Below are 11,684 nucleotides of genomic sequence, written 5' to 3' on the forward strand. Positions count from 1 at the left end.
TAAATATACGGAAATTCGGTAAAGTATTCGATCCATTTAATTTTCATATCCTTAATAATATCACTAAAATTATCATTTTCTTCGTATTCCTTTAAAGTAGTAACAATACTAACACATTCAATGATACAATGGTGTACATTTGGTTCATAAACATAAGAAAAAACTTTAGTAGCATGCGCAAAACAATAAAGTATGTCACGTACAGTAGATGCTAATTCCCAATCTTCCTCGGTAATAATTCCTCCTTCGTATTGGTGAATTGGATCGTCGTTATATAAGATGGTAATAATGGGTTTATATTTAATTGCTTCAACAAGTAATTTATATGTCGAACTCCATCTTGTAGGACAATCGATACCCCATTTTTTCGGCCTTAGTCCATTTTCTTTACACAATTTCTTATACCTAGACCTATATTTACCCGCCAAACGTAGATACTTAATTACCTTCCTAATAGGTTCTAATAAATTAGTTATTTGTTGAATTCCTACTTGAGCCGTTAAGTTAACTATGTAAGCACAACATCTAATGTGTAAAAATACTCCATCTAAAACTAAAGGAATTTCGGTCCTAATATAATTAATACATTTGTTGTTATTAGCAACATTATCTAAGGAAATGGTGAATACCTTGTTAAACAAATTAAATTCTTTAATTGTATCTAAAATTCTAGACATAATATTATAACCGGTGTGTGATTCGTCCATAACATCAAATGCAATAATTCGTTTTTGTAACATGTAATCGACACCAATCCAATGAACGGTAACACATATATAAGGCTCACCTTGACTCGAACTCCAACAATCACTAGTTAACGAAACCATACCATCAAATTCTCGAAAAAAATTCAATTAATTGTGCTCTAGCGCAATGATATTGTGTTATTGTGTGCCGTTTTAGTGTGTTTCTAGGAATTTTTCTAAATGCCGGATTTATCGTAGTTTTCATCATATATTCTAAATTATCACTCTCACCGTGAGAAAATGATAACTCGTCTAGTGTAACAAAAGTAGCAAAACTTTCTATCATTCTATCTCTACTATAGGAAAAAGGCATACCTCCACCTCCCGTTGATGTCATAAAACCACCGAGGTGTGATTGTTGTGGACCTCTTCGTGCTTCTCCACTTTCGTGACTCGCCTTCGTAATAGAGTGAATATTCTCCAAATGTCGGCTTAGTGTTCCCGTGCCGGTCCCTCGAGCATAACTAAATGGTGGCTGTGGTCTATCATTTTGTACACAATCAAACAATGTACTTTAAATCTATTCGGATTATCCGGCATAGCTTCTTTCAAAAAATATGTCCACACGTGCGATGATTGTCTCGAACTCGTAGCACCTACAGAAATTAAAAAACGAATAAAATTAAATACGAATAAAAAAATTATAATCTATTAAAAAAATTACAATAATCAATTAAAAAAATTACAATCATGAATTAAAAAAATGAATTTACAAAACGAATAAACAATATATTATATATATAATACACGAATAAAACTATAGAAGCTGAATTAGTAGTAAGTTGAAAATTAAATGGTAATTAGTACTACTAATAAAAAGGCAACAATTCAACAGAATGGTAATTATAGTTTATAAGCTGAATTATAGTTTATAAGCTGAATTTCAGTACACCAGTCACCAAGACACCAAGTCACCAACACAACAGGCAACAACTAAAGGCAACAAACAGAAGCAGAAGCAGAAAATCTAACATCAAAACCGCCGCGGTGCCGCCTTATATATACAATCAAAAACACACAAAATCTAACATCACAGAAGCAGAAACCCATAGTTTTTGGTTAAAATCGACAGGAAAATAACATACCTTCTTCGGTATTAAACGTGGATCCGGGTCGAGGCGGGAGCATCAAAGCCGATGGGGTTGAACCTTGAGAAGAAATGCTCCCTCTTCCCTGTTCCATTTTCATGTTCGCGAATATCTGTTACCTTTTTTTAATATTCGAATTTTTGTTGTTGAATTGAAAATTGCGAATGGGGATTGAATTGTAAATTTTATATTCGAATGGGTTATGTTTGTAGATGGAGAAATGGGAAAGAAGTCGGAGAAAGGAGAAAAAAGTCGGAGAAATTGAGATTGAGAGAAACAGAGAGGTCGAAGAAACTGTGAATAAAAGTTGTGTTTGTATGTATATATTTATAAGGAAATTAGAGTACCGTTGGAGCCTTGAAGTTGGAGGTGGAGTTAGGTGTAACGTTAACCTGCAGAAATCAGAGTGTAACGTTGCAGGTGCAGCCATGGCAGAAAGAAGAGCAGGGAGCAGAGCAGGGAGGAAGACGTTGGCGCGTGACCCCCACCCGCGGGCGTGCTGTGCGGGCTCGTGCGGGCTGTGCGAGCTGGCTTGCCGTGCGACTCGTGCGGGCTTGGCTCGTGCGGGCTCGTGCGGTCCCGGGTTCTAAAATTGGTATTCGTGTTCGGTTCACCTAATTTACCGAGCTGTGCGGGTTTGAACCGGCCCGGTTCGGTCCGAATTTTTTACGGTTTCCGTACGAACCGGTCCCGAATGAGCGGTTCAAACCCGCCCATTTGGCCAGCTCTGCTGGTTCTGTACTCCTTGCATGCTCAGAAATCATAATTAAACGGGTCAATAAGTTAGTAACTTATCAAACTATATACAACTACGAGTGATGATCTTTGTTTTAATCATCTTAAAGAATACATTACAATTAAATTATTACTCCTCCCATCCTAAAATACAAGTCTATTTGATTTTTTACACGTATTTTAATGTGAATGAAAAGAATAGCTCCACAAGTTACTTTTCAATTTTTTTTCTGAATAAAAATATACATATTAAATTTCAAGAAAATAAATTTTAGAAAATAGTAGGTAAAATTATACTCCCTCCGTCCCGCGGGATAGTTTACGTACACGGTTTGCACGTATTTCGAGACTTCAATAAAGTATAGTTTCATAATATTTTTTTGTAATTTTTTTTTTGAATAAAAGTTTAAAAATGAAACTTTTTTTCAGAATTTTTTTTAATAAAATATATATTATGGAAGTATACTTTAAACGAATATTGAAAAACGTGCCGAAAAGTAAGGTAAACAATTCAGTGGGACGGAGGGAGTAACTTTTATACACATTAAAGTAAGTACCCTGAAAAGTTAAAAAGATTTGTTTTCTGGGGTAGAATAAAATATTATTTACGTAAAATTTAAAATCGTTAATCAATGATACACTCTGATATGTTGCTTAGATTAAGGCCGATTCAAAAAAGGGAATGGGAATGTGGTGGAGAGAGTCGAGATACATGAATAAATGTGATTGGTATGTTGAGTAATCTGGAAAACAAATGAAAGAATAATCCGTGTTTTCTTGTGGTTTGAAAGGAAAGGAATCATTGGACTGGTCAGCCTGCCGGCAAAGATAGAGCAGTGTAAACTACAAGTCGGTCAAAAACAAAGGGAAGAAGATAGTTTCCAAATACCCCCAACCCAATGTTGTCAAAATTTACTTTGAGCTACTCCAATTTGTAACTTTGGCCAAAGGGCTTTTCTACTTTCTTTTTTTACAAAAATATTAATTCACTGATAAAAAGTCATACGGCAACTACACTAATAATTGAGTCGAATAAATAGTAAATTATAATTACTTATTTTCATGAAAAGACTGTTAACCAAACTTATTATCATTTTATATATCTGTAATTGTATTCGAACTTGTAATTGTACAGGCGCCAAAATATCTCTCATAAACTCGAATAAATAGTAAATTGTTCCATTATTAAAATGACAATAAGTTTGGATTTATCACTTAGTTATTTTCATGACAATAGTAAATTGTAATTACAGGGAATAGATGAATGAATACTTCTAGTAGGTGTGTACGCGGTTCAGATCGGATCGGTTTTGGGGTAAAAGTCGAACAAAACCGTGAAGAGCGGTTTTAAAAAATTGTCAAATGCGGTTGCGGTTAACCGCGTCATTTGCGGTTGCGAATTTGCGGTTATTGCGGATCGGTTTGCGGTTCAACCACTTATTTTAAAATTATTAATAATTTGCAAAAAAATAAATTCGAAATATTAATAAATTGAAGTTTAAGTTACGTGATAAATTACATTCAAAAATAAAATATAAATTAATACTCCGTGTGGAGTAAGGATATTAAAAATATACTAAAATGTGGAGGCGAGAGAAAAGAAAAAAGAAAAGGATGAAAAAAATTACATGTTGATTATATTTTTCATTTGTTTTGTTATATATCTTATAATGATTGTGAATTTTATGAACGAAATCTTAACATTAACCAAAGATTAGTTGATAAATGTGTATACTTATTAATTTATATGATATCAACTATATTTTTGAAAATATATTTTATTATAAATATATGTTGCGAGTTACGGTTGCGGTTGCGATTTTGCGATTTTTAAAAATTTAAAACCGCATCCAAACCGCGAATGAGCGGTTTTTAAAATTTAAATCCACAACCAACCCGCGTTTCGCGAATATCCGCAAATGCGGTTCGGTTGCGAGCGGTTAAGCGGTTGGATGCGATTGAGCGGCTTGTTTAGTGATAAATATTTTGGCGCCTAAGTGGCCCTCTATGTAATCAAATAAAATCAACTAATGTGTGAGAGATATTGTAAAAGTACAAATGGGGCTGTTAGCAAAATTAAAATATCAACTTTACCTTTCCCTTTATCGGGATTAGTTTATATATGGTCCCCGTCTCCCCCGGTCCCTAACAGAGCCTTTGAGTTTTCAATCTTCATTTTCAAATTAAATTACTGAATACTAAATCAAACGGTCAATTTTTAAGTCACCCCTTTTTCTTTTCAAAATACTATTTCAACTTATTTCCGGTACTCTAAAATAGGGGTGAGCAAACTAAAACCGAAAAATCGCTCAGAAAAAAACCGAAATCAACAAAAAACTGAAAAAAATCGTAACCGAACTGAAACGAACCGATATAACGGTTTCGGTTTCACCCTAAAAAACGAACCGAAAAACCAAACCGCTTATAATATTTATTAATTTATTAGAATTATTTATGTATGATATATTATTAAATATTCATAATAAATTATTTACTATACATAATCTTAGTAGTCGAAATAAACCAGTACCTTGCTCATTGTTGTTTGTTGTTTGTTGTATTGACTCTTCTCTTGTCATGTTCTTATTCATTTATATGTTTATTCCTTCACTATCAACGGCCTTTCCAGAATGTAGTTCAGTTTCATCATATATTATATTTCTAGATTATAAAGTTGATGGACTAAATACAATGGTAAAATAATGGTAATTTTTTCTTAAAATTATAATAAAATTTTAGTTTTTAAAATTAAAAATCGAAAAAAACCGAAACCGACGTACGGATAACCGAATCGAAAAAAACCGTTCCGCACGGTTCGGTTACGGTTATTAGGTAGAAACCGAACCGAACCGACATATATGGTTTGGTAACGGTTTTCGGTAAAAACCAATCCGTGCACACCCCTACTCTAAAAGTCGGTAATTAATTGTTGATCGCAAAATTTTGAACTGATTAAGCAAAAATCAAATCAAAAATTGTTATTTACGAAAATTAGTCAAAAACGGAGAAAATCATATAAATCGGTCAAAAATCAGCCGCAATAGTAAAAATTGAATTTTTTTTAAGAAAAATATAAAAATTTATATAAAAAAAATCCCATTGTTTACAACACTGCTCATTTCTTTCAAATATATACGGTAAAAATTTCTATTATTTACTATTTATATTTCCATTAAAATCTATCACATTCAATTTTATACCTTTTTTCTAATATTTGACACGTATTTTAATATGAATATAAAGTATATTTTCATAATTATTTTTTTTAATTAAACTTCAAACAATAAAATTTATTCAGAAGAATAAATTTTAAAAAATTAATTACGAAACTACACTTTAATGGTGTCTTAATACATATGGAGCCCCATCTCCCAATAGATATTTACGGGAACAAAGGGAGTAATATTTAAAGTTTAATAACACGGAAAATATAATTCTAATAATTTGGATTCAATTTTGGAGTAGCTTTTGCTCGTTCCTGGGCATTTGGGACCCTGTCCCTGATCAAACTGGTGTAGGTGTGCAGGTGTTTTTAATAAAATCAGTGTCCGGTCTATATATATAAAAACAGGCTTCACTGAAAGAACAATCGGGTACTGTATTAGATGCCTTGCCCCTCAATTGTTTATAGGCTTACACCCCCCCGGTAGCCTGTAGGTACAACTGTACAAGCACTGCATCCCTCCATAGCCTTGCAACTTGTATTAAGAGCATCTCTATCGAGGTTGACAAGGGGTTGTCAAAATGTTATGTGACAAGACAATCTTCGTTATCAACCAATCGGAGTTTTATAGTTGTCAAGAGGTCGTCTATCAAGTTACCAAAACTTAACAACTTCCTAAAATTGTTAAAATACATATACAAATGCAAAAAAATTATATAAATAATATCTTTTTTAGTTTATGGGTCATTTACAATTTAATTTAAGGGATCACATAAGCAACAATTAAAGATTACTAACTATTGGAGTAGAATGTTGTCAAGTTTATATAAAATTGAGTGAAAATAAAATATTAATATATATATATATATATGATGACTTGACAAAGTGAACAAATAACTTGACAACCCCTTATTAGAGATACTCTAAGCCTAAGGCTGTTGCCGGCTTTCAAAAATTATAATTAATCGATTGATATATTATTTTATAATTTATTGACGATTTTTGAAATATTAATAAGCTATTAATCTTTATTAAATCAGTTAAATATTTTAAAAAAAATTGCTGCGATTTTTGAAAAAACCAACCACCATTTCTGTAATCATGATAATAATAATAATAATAATAATAAGAAGGGAAATGAATAGTAAACCTCTCATCTAATTTTTTCTCAAACTTTGGTTTGTGATAAATTTTATATGTAAATTACAATAATCGTGAGTACATTAATTTGTGAAAATAGTATAAACTAGTTGAAACTTATTCTCACTAGTTAATTGTTTTATTTTACTGCATTCAAAAGAAATCGTTAGAGCAACTCCAAGAGTTTAACTATTTGGAGTTCTAACTTATAATATAAAGAATTAGAGAAAAAAAGCTACTCTAACAGTATTCTAGTGATTCCTTAAATCACTAAGATCCACTAAAATCTTGTTCTAATTTTTTTATCTTTAACTAAACTCTCTGCTCTTCTTACTTTTATTTTATAATAAATATTTGAATGAAATACTTTCTTTTTTTTCACCTTTTGTAATAATTATAATTTTTAATAATAAAATATTATATAAGGAATGAATATAGAGAATGTTGTTGAAAATGAGAATATATATTGATGTCATAAGTTATTACAATCCAATATTTTACGTTAAATTCAGGAAATGAACTAAAAAGTGGATGAAGATGCTCTTACAAAATTATTGTTAAAGGAAACAAAAGGGGGGCCCAAGGAAGCAAACAGGAGACTGACTAGATATCAAAGACCAAAAAGAAAAAGGATGGGGGACCCGACACACACACCTTACAGAAGCAGCTCAAATTTGCTGTTTCGCACAAAATTTCGAGAATCGCTTTTCTTTTGTCTCCTCTCTCATTCTTTCCTTTTCTTTACCCTTTATATATACACACACATATCTACAACACCACCCCCTTACTACTACTGTCTCTTGCCCATTCTGTATCTATCTTTAATCATTTCTATGTTGTCCATGTCTTATTATTACCACTTATTCTCCCTGCAACTATCCTAGCTTCAGTTGGGGTGTTTACAAATATTCATATATTATTTTTTACAACAAGCTACGTTACATTGTTATTAAGAGTTGATGAAATGGTGGTTAGAAGCAAGAATCTCAAGAGGGCTGTCAAGAAATTGTTTCAAACTTGTGCTGGTGCTGCCCCTTGCTATCTCTCTCCATCCACACCTCCACCCCTTGTCCATCCCCTTGCTCTTACTGCTGTATGCCCCTCCCTCTCTCTCTCTCTCCTCATCTCTCTCTCTCTCTCTCATCTTTCTTTGTTTTGTCATTTCCTTTCTTTTATTAATAATTATACATTCCAAGGCCTGGAAATGCATTATAATTATGTTTTTATTTATTTTTGGTTTAGGTAATCAAGAATTCTGAAGCAATTACTGATGAAATGCCTAACTGCAGCACCAATGCTCCTCCCAAGGTACTAAATCAACTTGCACACTTACATTAAAATATATGTACTTGTTCTTCATGCTGCAATTTCGAGTACATCAAGTATATGTATGTGCATGTTTATGTTTGAAATAAGTGATGTAATTGTTCATACAATGTAGTTAAATTGATGTGTCTATGTGATATTAGCTTTTTGGATTACTTGTTTCTGATACATTTTTATCTCAATCGAAAGGGAGAAATGTTGGAAGCCTTAAAATAAAAACCTTTCCCTTATTTTTGTTCTTCCTTTTTCTCCTTGCTGGCCTGTGCCTGATTAATTATGTGGAAATTGACGGGCCCTTATGGATTGATTAAAGTTACTAATGCTGATCTTCATTGCCAACAAATTACTCGCCAGTCTAACGAGAGTTTCACCCCTTATGTTACTCAACAAATAGGGAATAGATCCCCAACAATCTTCGTCAAATGAAATTGTATACTTAATAAAGTCTGTGAACAAGTGTTTGTTATGACAACTTCAAAAGCCCCTTATATGCAGCTCTGGTGTATCCTTAATATTGCTCTTACTGTCTTTGTTAATTAAGCATGAAACAAGATTCCTTGTCATAAACCATTAAAACGAAAACCACTTTCCCTTTATTCCTTTTTCTCCCCGGTGCCCTGTGCCAGATCAACTTAGTTGCAAGAAGTGGTCCTTATCCATGGATTTAGGTAATAAATCATCCTCATTGTCAATAAAGTAATCACTAGTTTTTTTAGCAAAACAAAACTACCTTACACAATAGAATAAGAAAATTTAAAAGAAAAGAGAAAACTTGACTACAGTTACATTTCAAATCAAGTACTTAATCGGTTTGTCTTACGACTACTTTAAGAGTTTTTGTGCATAGTTGCAATTTCATATTATAAACATCTATTTTCATTTGATCATACAGGTGATCTGTAGTTCAGTTTTCAAGGACTTACATTTTCCCTTTCTTCTATTGCAGAATTTGTGTGCAATATGCCTTGATCCCCTGAGTTACAACACAGCCACCAGTCCAGGGCAAGCCATATTCACTGCTCAGTGTTCTCATGTATTCCACTTCACTTGCATTTCCTCAAATGTCCGCCATGGTGGTGTCACATGTCCTATATGTCGTGCACAATGGACGCAGCTGCCACGCAACCTAATTGCACCTTTTTCTGTACCTGCCAATCAAACTGATCCCGTCCTCCAAATCCTAGATGACTCCATTGCCTCTTTCCGGGTCCACCGCCGCTCATTCATCCGCACTGCTCGTTATAATGATGATGACCCTATTGAGCCTGAGCATCAAGTTAATCATTCTCGCCTTGATCTGACTCTTATATCCATACCGAATACTCATTCTAACCCTCACACATACTTGCATCAGAGTCCGGTGTCTGATATATGTGGAAATTCATCACAACCCCGTACAAATAGCTCTTTGTCCTTATTGACAGCATCACCGCATCACTTCGATCCAACCGGACAAAGCCCGTATAGACATCTTTCCAGTAATAGAACCTATTTATGTGTGCGACTAGCTCATCAACCATCAACTGACTTGGTCTTAGTAATAAGCCCTAGTGGGTCCAACTTAAGGCTGATGAAGCAATACATGGCTCTAGTGGTATTCTCAATGAGACCTATTGATCGTTTAGCAATTGTTGCCTACTCTTCTGCTGCAGCTCGAGTTTTTCCACTAAGGCGCATGACTTCTTGTGGCAAACGAACAGCTTTACAAGTCATTGATCGTCTACATTATATGGGGAATGCAGAACCTATCGAAGGACTCAAAAAGGGTGTAAAGATACTCGCGGATCGCAACCATGAAAACTTGGAGTCGTGTATCTTGCATTTGTCTGGCGGGACAACAAGATCCTATCATGGCTTTGACATGGAAGTCCTTATTCCTATCCATCGTTTTCATGTAGGATATGGGTTTGGCACTTTGCATGGGCTTGTCATACATGAATTTGACAATTTCCTAGCCAGGGTGCTTGGAGGTGCTCTGAGAGATGTCCAATTAAGGATCAATTCAAGGGTTGTAAGACTCGGTGAACTAAGAAGTGGGGAGGAAAGGAAAATCCCGCTAAATCTGGTGGAGGGTGGAGATGTTTGTGTGGAGTATAGCTATGTTGATAATGGGGAAGATGAGTGCATTAGGACAGGGGAACTCCTAGTTGGACTAGAGTGTAAAAGAGAGAGGAATGAGGAGGTAGGAGCCGGTGGGATTATGGTAGATAGTAGTCGATTAAGTAGTTGGAGAGGGTGGGATAATCGTGACCCTTACATGGCTAGACGATGGGCTAAACACTTGCATGGATATAGACAGTGATCAGGGCAAATGCTGAAAGAAGTAAGATTATGTTGTGAATTTTTATAACTTTAGTGGCAAGTGGCAACCCAAGTGAATTCTGCAGTAGCTGGGCTTATGTTAAGGAAGTTGAAGAAGTGTAAATTATAAGGGTATACGTACTTGGTTTACATTGTCGGTGGAACTTGAAATCCATGTATTAGCAAGTGATCATGTAAACTGCAAATCCCATCAAACGGTTTCCTTGGAAATTATAATTCAGGACACGCACACCGACAGGCCCCCAAAGCCTAATGTTACAACGCTGGATAGAAGGCCATGGAAAATTGTGGATTTGTAGTAATACATACATCATCTTTGCTTCTTTTGTAGAATCGTATGATATAATTTGCGCAAGTTTTCGAACAAAATCGGAACCATAACCTTTGAATTTAGTTTTTTGAAATCAAAAAACAAAACAATAACAAATCTAAATAGAATTTACCAAAATTGACGCAATCGGAACCATAGATATTATTTTATGAAATTACGGTGAGTTGCGGTTTGTATGAAACTATCAAACATTCAAATCGCAAACCGCATTACATTGCGCGATTTGTGAAATGTTTAAATTGCAACCGTATCACGAGAACTAAAATTTGCGTCTTACGATATGGTGTGGTGTAGAGCTGGCAATTCGTTCGTTTTGTATATTTTTGTGTCGTGTACTTTCGTGTTTCGTGTCATGAATGTCTAATTCAAATCCAAATCGTTAAGGATTCGTTTCGTTTCGTGTTAGTGTACCTTCATTTCGTGTATGTTTCGTGTCGTGTTTCGTGTAATTTAAAATTAATAATAAAAATAAAGATTAATAAAATATATATTTAAATATTAAGTTTTTACTAGTCGAGTCTTAAGCCAATAAGTCGTAAAGACTCGAGTGCAGTCAAGTCTTTTGGAATTTAAATTTAAATTATTTGTATTTATATTACGTAAATATTATATGTAAATTATTATTATAAGATATATGTATTCATATAATTTTGATAAATTTATTTAAATATTTATTTATTTCGTGTACTTTCGTTTCGTGTCGTGTCACCAAGCGTAAACCCAAAACCGACACTTAATTCATCCGTATACTTCCATGTTCGTGTACCAAAAATGTTAAACCAAACCCGTTATTTTCGTGTCGTGTACGAAATTAAGCGGCGTGGGCGATTTGA

At 33.9% G+C, this 11,684-nt stretch overlaps 1 protein-coding gene across 1 annotated transcript; it reads left to right on the forward strand.

Annotated features, from left to right (window-relative positions):
- Positions 1-7,621: 7,621 nt before the first annotated feature.
- On the forward strand, positions 7,622-10,843 carry LOC141674956 (putative E3 ubiquitin-protein ligase EDA40). The gene is made up of 3 exons (XM_074481659.1): positions 7,622-7,965; positions 8,115-8,180; positions 9,145-10,843. Exons 1-3 carry the CDS (start codon positions 7,837-7,839, stop codon positions 10,498-10,500), a joined length of 1,551 nt encoding a protein of 516 aa, XP_074337760.1. The 5' UTR covers positions 7,622-7,836; the 3' UTR covers positions 10,501-10,843.
- Positions 10,844-11,684: the final 841 nt, after the last annotated feature.

The sequence above is a fragment of the Apium graveolens genome, chromosome 1 (assembly GCF_009905375.1).
Source record: "Apium graveolens cultivar Ventura chromosome 1, ASM990537v1, whole genome shotgun sequence".
Classification (NCBI taxonomy): Eukaryota; Viridiplantae; Streptophyta; class Magnoliopsida; order Apiales; family Apiaceae; genus Apium; species Apium graveolens.